The 9,601-nt window shown below is 45.4% G+C and overlaps 1 protein-coding gene across 1 annotated transcript in view; it reads left to right on the top strand.

The window, feature by feature from the left end:
• The first annotated feature begins 3,303 nt into the window (after positions 1-3,303).
• limd2 (LIM domain containing 2) overlaps positions 3,304-9,601 on the top strand; it is a 14,988-nt gene continuing 8,690 nt past the window's right edge. The window contains exon 1 of the mRNA XM_076265055.1: positions 3,304-3,491. Within this exon, the coding sequence (XP_076121170.1) occupies positions 3,489-3,491 (3 nt within the window). The 5' untranslated portion in view covers positions 3,304-3,488. The remainder of the gene's footprint in view (positions 3,492-9,601) is intronic.

The following is a 9,601-nucleotide window of genomic DNA, read 5'->3' as shown; positions in this document are numbered from 1 at the left end:
TTGCTTTGCCTCTTCGGAAAGATTTGCTCACTTCCAACATGTCTGGCTGGGACGTGTCTGTGAGTTTTCCCAGTGTGTCTCTCCATGGTGGCCCAGTTTCTTTCACAACTCTTGCTCTACTTTTGCAGATGTCCCTTTTTCTGTGACCAAGGACAGTCAAAAGTGAAAAAGGCCGTCGCTCCCATGTTGTAAAGATTCTTGATTCTGAACCAACAACTGTTGAAAAGGTTACTTCAAGCTGCAGACTGATTCAAAGCCATTAAATGTTTTGGTCAAATGAATGAAATTACCGTATTTTCCGGACTATAAGTCGCACTTTTTTTCATAGTTTAGCTGGTCCTGCGACTCAGGTGCAACATATATATTTTTTTTTCCTCTTCATGACACATTTTTTGACTGGTGCGACTTATATTCCGGAAAATACGGTACTCCTTTCAGTTATCTTATTGATGCAGCTGTCAGCTCTTAATTGTCTGTCCGTTGTGTGTGATGAATAAGTCTCCTTTTAAGTTCATACTTGGTCTTGATGGGTATTCCAAGTACATGGTTTACTGATGAGGGTTATGTTCATTCAGTGGGCAGCCTCAAAATAGAAGAGTCCTATGGGTTCACCCTGGGTCTGTGAATGGCAAACAGTGGCTTAGACTAAGCCATAAACAATTCTAGCCAATCAATACAAGTTCAACTTCAGGAAGGAGTGTGGTGCTGTATAGCTCAAATATCAACCCGCTTTTACCAGGACGGCATCTTTAACCCGCAGACTCCTCATGCTGGCTTTTACCAGGACGGCATCTTTAACCCGCTGAATCCTCATGCTGGCTTTTACCAGGACGGCATCTTTAACCCGCAGACTCCTCATGCTGGCTTTTACCAGGACGGCATCTTTAACCCGCAGACTCCTCATGCTGGCTTTGCAGTTTCTTTGCTGCTGGTGGTTCCCTATTTCATGTTTGAGGGTGTAATGGTCTGCTCACATGCTTATATTTCAAGCCGTGTGAAAATCCTCTGAGAATTTTAATTTGGTCCCTACAATCACATTACACTCCATCAGGCATCTCGTGTAAACAAGAGCCTCACAGGAAGAGAAGCTGCTTTGCGCACCGACCGGCCCGTCTCATCAGAGTGACCCACAGGCCCTAGAGTATGAGCGGGGGAAGGGGGCACTGCAGCATTATATGCTGTTCCTCAGCTTTGACCAATGGTAACTGTCACTGACTAGATGTAACCTGATCTCGACAATGTGTTTAGACTATTTCTTTGATTGAACGCCCAGACTAGCCTGCCATCTCAAGCACTGAAGACTTTCACTTTCAGTCTTGGTCAGAGTTCCACAGCCTCTGTGTCTGGTTCAGAGTTTCCAGGCCGGAGACAGACTCCAGATTTCAGACGCTTTCCATTGGAGACTCTTTTGTCCCCCAGACCGACAGGCATCTGCCAAGACAGACAAGTCAATATGTTGTGCCTTTTCAAACATCATACACCTGGTATTCCAAGCTTAGAGGAAATACTTCCATGTAAACAACATTCTGCTATTCTATTGTTATTACAGTTGAGTGGGACATGGGTTATTGTCATTTTTCATAGGGTTTCTAGCCTTACATGCCACCATATTGTCTATTGCTTATTTTTGCCCTAGGAACCCCTGCATGCAAATGCACACACGCACCACCAGCAGATGGGAGACGCTTCCTATTCCCCACAGCAACCCCCCAGAACCTCCTACCGCAACCCCCAGCCCCTGATACCCCCTCCCCACTCCCAGACATCTGTTTCTAATGACTGGACTCTGGGTCACCCACTACACACACGTGCGCACACACACACACTCCTGACTCAAGTACAGAGAGAACCTGCAAGGAGAGATGAAGAGCTAATGAAGAGAGATGGGGTCCTTTCACCTCCTCCCCCTTCTACCAGAGGCTCTCTCTCCCTTCCTCCATTTCCTGATTCTGACTTCTCTCTTTCTGGCCCCTTTTTTACTACTGCTTTCTATTACTCTTGTGCTCTCTTACCGACTTACTGCTTGCACTCACATGTGATGAGTGGACAATTTCCAGGCAGTTGTGCATTTACGGCAATGGACTCATGCTATATATATATGTGTGTGTGGCAAAAGGCAAATGGCAAATGGGCAAATGGCCATGTATATTATAGAGGCTGGTTGGGAATTAGTGGTAATAGAGATACTGTCCAGTACAGTGTGTGTATTGAGTGAAGAAGATGATCATGGTGCTATAACCATTACAGGCTGCCCCTAACTGAATACAACACAATGTTTGTTTTGTTTTTTTAATCTAAGGTCTGGATAAAACAGATCAATCCAGCATGCTACAAACATGATCATACTGGAACCACAGTGACCCATCCTTCAACCCAGGCCGAGGCTCCTCTCCTCTTCTCAGTCACGACTGCTGTGCTGCTGCTCAAGGGCACGAGGGGACTTAGCAGACTGTCTGCCAGATGTGGGGCACAAGAACGGGGGATTTGCACTGATGACATGAGCCGCAGACGTCATACTCTTAGGATAGGGACTGCTGTGCTGACGACACAAGCAGTTTTGTGTTGGTGAGAAACATGTAACCGGATCAGGGGTCTTAGTCAACCTTCATGTGAGTCATGTGAATTAAGCTTTTGGAGGGCTTTTTATAGCCACATGTGCCTTTTTATAGACATTTTTTACTGTCATAGTTTAGTCTGCTTCGGACATATTGTTGAATGTAGGAAAAACAAACCACATCTCAGAAAATGGGTGACTGTAGTTTACTGGAGTTGTTAGTTGCCACACACTACATATTTATTACATCTCATGCTTTTCATGTAGGCTACAAATATGAATTACAATGTAGAATATACTTTTATTCAGAGTTATAGCCACATGAGAAAATGAGAAATGTTGTTGCCAAAACATCAATTAAAACTATTTCTAGCCACCTCATCTGAATATAATGTAGTATGAGTGTAAATTTAAGCATGTAGGCACATGAATATAAATATACATACACATAAACAGATATAAACTAATTAATCAATTATAATGAATAATTAGGCATTACATAGGCCTATGTTTAACGCCTAAGTATGTAACAAAATATATACTAATAATATTTTAACCATGAAATGGTTGAAATCATCGCTCTTGCCAATGGATAAAAAGGCCAATTTCAGGGCGAGTCGGTGAGGGAGGAGAAAACGCGGTGAAGGGGAGGGGGTGAGAGACTGGAGCCAATAGCATCTGACGTCCTTCCGAATAAAAAAAAATAGCGTGAAAAAAATCGACTCTAGAAAAGCGCGAGGAGGGGGAAACGACAGGAGGCAGGCAGACAGCAAGGCAAGCCGGGTCTGAGGTTGGCTATTCAGTGAATGCAGAAAACATACCACACACTAGCTTGAGGCTGGGGGCCGAATGGTAAAATCATCGACCACAGCACATCGAACGTATTTGGAGACCATATCGTCCTTCTCTTCACTGCGCTTACAAGGATACCCAGATGGTAAGTGTCCTTCGCCCATTTCTCGTCTCGCCATAGCGATGGAACAGCGGCAAAGCGAACCCTGTGAACTCACCCCCCTCCCTCATCTATTCTTTTTGTAATGAGGTGATGTCCATTCGCTAACGTTAGCGTTGTTGCTAGCACCCCATCTGAGGAGGGGGGTCCAGCTCACTGTGTAATTTATACAATGTGGTGTTCTTATTAATCAAACGTTTAAAATTTGATCGTTTGGGGTAACTTAGGTTCATAGGTGGTAGACGTTATCAACTCATCCTGGATTGTGTTTATGTATGTGATGAATGAAGGTTGCTGGGAGCTCATATTTTAAACATTTGGTATCATGACGTATAAAAAGCATTTGAAAACAATAGCTAGCTATGTGTGTGCAGTAGCATAAAACTAGGAATTTTGTCTGTCTTGGTGTCAACGTCGTGCGATTTAAGGGTATTTTTTATGATAAGGATCACATGCATGTATTATTACTGCATAAAACATGTGTAATTAACTTAATTTAGAGACTTGGTGCTGCATGGTAAGTGCATAGATGTAAAATGAGCTTTGATGGCAGTCCCCTGTCTACAGCTAACAGGAGCTAACAGTAAGACCCTGTTTTAGACAACTAGAGACGGTTGAATCGGGGCTTAATAATCAAGGATCTTTAACCGTCGCTTGCTGGCTCAGTATTTAGGCTTTATTCTGTCATGAAGCAGTCTTTAGTAGCCTAGAAGACATGCTGCCTAATCAATCACTTGATTTTTTTAGTTGTAACGTTATTGAATTGTTGCAGTTCCATATGGCTGCGCACACATCAACTTGGCTAGCTTGCCTAGTTGTGCGTTAACGTTGCAGAAGACGCACATCCTAGGTCTCTTCCGTTTCTTTTACGCAAGTGTGTTTATCATAAATTAATAGCATTTTTGTCATCCTCACGCTCTCAGTCTGCACAATACTTTGGTAAGCGTTTGTTTTAAGTCTCTTCACAAAGCAGACAACGTGGTCCGATTCTTGCTCTCTCTCGGGGTCCAACCTGCTTTCAATCCGTAGCCAAATGTAAATCCATTTAAGTACACAACGGCGTTCTCTAGGTCACTGTTGTCAGCCGCGACGACACTTCTGGGTGTCTGGCTAAACCAGTTCTCTCGACGTTCCTCGTCATCACATTCCACTAATCACTGCCTTCGCGTGCGGCATATGGTCATTTTCCGCTCAGTGCCAATTTTGTGGAATGACAGGATTCCCTCTGCGTGATGTCTACATCTAATTCCTATCCAATGGCAACCTAACGCAAACGCACACTGCACACACACAGTATAGGCCAACATGTCAAACTTGCCTCTTTGTCAGACAGTTTGTTCCCCATAACCTCTGGTTATTTAATGTCACGGAACTCTTACCACACGTCCGCATCCCCAGGGCCTGCTGTCAAGCAGGCATTGAGCCAAATTACACCTGATTTTAGTAATGTTGACAAAAGCGGGACGCGCTGGTCGTTATTATAGACACAATACAGGCTTTGTTGAGCGTGGATGCACGGCCATCTGTTAACGGCGTCTGAACAAACAGGGACACAATTACTGGCTAAATACACTCAAGCATATTTACTTGAACGAGTAGTGGAAGTACATACACTGGCGGGAACACAGACCAATGGAGAGTGGAAGAACACAGATGTCCTGCATCTCCTCTGACGAATCTATGTGTTTACATGTAATGCTTGTCATTAGTATCTAAAAACATAAAGGAATCAGGTTAAAGTAGCCTAAACCTGGCTTCACACAAGAGTGTAAAAGGTCTGTGTAATTTTCTGTGTCTACAAAGCACTGGGTTCATAAACTATAATCCAGAAATTGAGCATGTTAATTATTATCTAAACCTTATGTTATTACGTAATAAATAAACAACCAACCAATACTTCAGTTAGTTATTAATTTGATTTTTAATTCTAATTATTATTGAAAACATAACATAAACAAACTCTTCAGTAGACAGGTTACATTGTCATTTAGTACACTGATTTTTGTAAATAACAGGGATTGTTCTTTGTGTGCTTGTGTGTGTGTGTGTGTGTGTGTGAGAGAGAAAGAAAGAGAGAGAGAGAGAGAGAGAGAGAGAGAGAGAGAGAGTCCAGTTGACTGCTTTCAAGATTGTGTCTTGGACGTTGCAGATACAGGGGAAAATAAAGGATGCCCATCCATTAACAAAGATGCCAGGTCTAATCCAATAACATTGGTATTTGTTCCCAAGGATGAGACTTTATTGCATTCATTGTGTATTAGAGGATTTAAGTTTCAACCCATTTCTAGTCCTTATCCCCTTGATGCATGTGTTTCTAAAAATCTGTCCCTGAGCAAAGTGCAAGACGCAAGTTGGAGGCAAAACTTGTAGACTGTTTCTATTGATGACTGTTACTGTGTCTCCCAGCCTGCTATATCTGTCTTAATTGTTCACACAGTAAGAGGCCTCAACTCTGTGTGTGTGTGTGTGTGTGTGGGGTGGGTGGGGGGGGGGGGGGGGTTAGGTGAATGAGTGCTGAGAGGAGGGGGAGTAGGTACCAGATAATAATATGCCCAGGGTGTCTCCATCAGAGAAATTAAATGTTCCATTCTATTTTTGCGTTAGATATCTCTCTGAGTAATGCTTACTAATGCATTTAATCAAGAATATCAATAGATCATCGTAAACAGGACTTGGGTAAACAGGACTGAGGTAGATGGAGACACAAGCCATAGAGTTGTAGTGAGTGAATGTAGACATGACAGTACTTGTCTTGCTATTTGAGAGAAGAACATAGTGAACTACTTCTCTTCTCTGTGGCTGCCACTAACATCCCTGCAGACGCACGATAACAGGGACCACTGATCTGCCTCTGTGCCACCAACGTGCTGCGCTTTTGCACATTTCTTCCCCGAGTCCCGGCTTGTCTTTGACACCTGCACTTGCCTCTTGTCCCCACGACACTCTTCCGAATGGAATGTTTGCCCGCCGGCCGTATGAGTTCACACACGTCTCAAACGTGGCACGCAGTCAAACAAAAACATCTTTTGCCCATTTTTTTTTACTCTTTCTTCCAGTATATATCATCTAAGATCTGGTCTTTGCTTGCATGCATTTGCAAGGTGCTCTCGTTCTGAATCACTGCAGTCTCTAAACTGCGCTCTGGTTTTGCAGCTTCCTGTGAAAAACTATGACCTGTTTTTGGAGCTCTCCTCCCCAGCCATAGAAGCCATAGAGAGAGAGAGTGAGCGAGAGAGAGAGATATTTAGCCTAGGTGTGTGTGTGTGTGTGTGAGATCCATCCTAGGTGTGAGAACCACTGGCTGTGTGCTCTGCTGTGGCTCCAGGTCTACTGCTGGGCATCACAGCACGGAAACTTCTTGAACCCTGACCTGGCCTTTGTGAGTTTCGCATGTGCAAGCGTCTTGGGGCGGTGCACGCTACAACTTGCTTGCACACACAGCTTTTCCGCTGACAGGAAATGGCTGTCGCTCCCCAAGTGTGAGAGAAACAAAAAAGTGAACATCAGCTGACTGTACTGTAGTAGTTCCTTATGTTATAGTACAGTCATTCACCCGCTCTCTCTCTCCCCCTGTTGCTCTCCATCGGTGTGCCCTGAACATTCAGTGTCAGGTGTTTCTCTAGCACAAGACCGTAGCCGTGTGTTTGCACACACACAGACACACACACACACACACACACACACACAGACACACACACACACACACACGCACAAGCACACACAAGCAAGCCTCTTGAAATGTCCTCCCTCTCTCTCTCTCTCTCTCTCTCTCTCTCTCTCTCCCTCTCTCTCCCTCTCCCTCTCCCTCTCTCTCAGTGACATATACACATACATTCTTCAACTTTGAGTACCCTACAGTTAAGTTATGTCATGTTCCCCCTTTAATGCACTCTAAACATACATGTTCCCTCCTCTTTTCATACTCCTTGGCTCTTGTTCTCGTGTAAAGCACGGGTCTCTCAAAGATACAAAAAACACCAGCACAGTTTCGCCCACACCACCACCACCTCCTGCAGGGCTGTGTCTGTCACGTCCTCCCTCCTTGTCAGAGAGAGCAAGTGTGTTTGGAGGGTTGAGTGAGTGATCCATTGATTAAAGCAGACAAGCTCTCACTTGATCCCCCCCGAGCCGAAGTTCTTATCTCATGCTTCAGATTGGAATTGTGCTGAAACCTGCAGTGGTGAATTGCAATCATTAAGATCTATCTTGGTGTCATTGGCCGATGTTTAGCTTTGCTGGATGGATCCCTGGACAAGAATTGAGGTATTGGGAGTAGTCAGGAGATGCTCCATGGCGAAGGCCACACTGGAGGGGAGGCATGTCTGGTGACGGGTGATCGGAGCTCCGCTGGTCCCAGTTAATCGTGAGCGAGATCATTATGGTGTTCAGAGGAGAGCAGCCTTTGTGTTCTAATTGTTACTCGGGGGACCCAGACAAAACTGGCTGGCTGAAATTAATGACTGCTGACACACACCAGCCTGCGGTCCTGCATACACTGTGTGTGTGTGTGTGTGTGTGTGTTTTTTCTATATCTGGCCGCAAAGACAGGCCTTTGAGTGCTGTTGTAAAGCTACTGTAACGCTACGTGACATTGCATTTCTCCTGACTCGCGGCTTCTCCCCAGCTTCTGTGGAACACAGCAAAGGGCACCGTTGTCACCACTGCTGCCTCCTCTCTAGTGTCCCCATGGAGCCATGGAGTAGCCCTCCAACATGGCCGCCTGCAGACAGCGCTCACCTCATGCAACCTTCACTCCCACCACCCCCCGGTCTGTTTGGGTGCATGACTCACCCCGGGGGGTCTCCCTGACCCCTCCACCAACCCCCCCTCCACCTCCCGTCTAATGTCCTGCCCAGTCAAAGCCCACGGGGAGCAGGTGATGCGATTTGTCCAGCTAATGAGATTAAAGGATCGTCTGCAGCCCAGCAAAGAGAGAGAGAGAGAGAGAGAGAATGAGCAAGTGAGAGAGAAAGAGAGAGAATGAGCGAGAGAGAGATAGAGAAAGAGAGAGAGAGAGAGAGATAATGAGAGAATGTGAAAGCTTGATCTGTGTTCAACATTGAATGGGTGCGTGGAGAGTGACTCTTTGGAGACGGAGTGCTGGGCCTTACATGCACACGCCCAACACTCCTCTGCCCAGCAGGTTATTGGCCTGGCCTGGCACATTTGGGTGCTCGTATTTCAGGGTTCGTAACTGGAGCGACGTCCATCACGTCGAGGTGAGAGGTCATCGATATGATGTTCCCACTTTTTGGGTTAGACTGCACCCTACCTCAAAATAAAGCTCCTTAAACAAAAGCTCGCTGAACAAAGTGCATAGTCTTCTGGTGCGAAACATTAAGCTCTCGAAGATTATTCAGCTCATTTTGGTGTGACAGAGCAAAGGTTTTAGCAAAACAAACACTGGTCAAGCTTTTACATAAGATTGGTCCGTTGCACCTCCAAATGGTTCCAAATGGTCTTGTACTCTGCTGGTGTTGCTCCTCCAGGCTCAAAAGACTGCATGGTTGATTTAATTGTGTACAGCGTCAGACATTGTCCCGTTTTTTGCCTCAAAATGCCATGGAGCCAGTTAACATTCTGGTTGGTGTTTCATAGCCTCTAAAGAGCAAAAGTGACTTGAGGACGAGTAAGCGCAGCATGCTCCGCTCCTAAACGCTGTCCACGATGTGACGGAAGCAGCTGTCCCCTTTACTACTTTCAGTATGAGTCTCAATCGCTGCCGTGGACTAGTCACACAAACCTACCACAAACAAGTCTAAATCCCCACGTGACATAACCAGACATGCATCATGATTTGCAAATTGTGCTTATGTCTTCCACCACAAGACAAGGCCTTTTAAGGAAATGGTTTCCCCCTTGGGGTTTGTTTTGCTGCCATGTCTTTTTGAATGTCGTGAGTCGCGCTTGTGTGCGTCGGGAATGGGATTGTCTTATTCCCTCAGTGGCAGACGCAGGATTCTCCGTTTTGGGATGCTTGTGTGGAAGATGGTGTAAGCTCCTGCCAATCCCCCCTCCCCACCCAAACCCCACCCTTCTTATGACACGCCAGAAGGGAATAAAGGAGACATGATGTGTCATCGCACAACTTCCTG

Source organism: Alosa pseudoharengus, unplaced genomic scaffold (assembly GCF_046254945.1).
Source record: "Alosa pseudoharengus isolate Yale_2024_CS ecotype anadromous, Long Island Sound unplaced genomic scaffold, YU_APseudo_1.1 YU_APseudo_1.1_scf_4, whole genome shotgun sequence".
In the NCBI taxonomy this organism is placed as follows: Eukaryota; Metazoa; Chordata; class Actinopteri; order Clupeiformes; family Clupeidae; genus Alosa; species Alosa pseudoharengus.
This window is presented reverse-complemented; position numbering and strand designations above follow the sequence as displayed.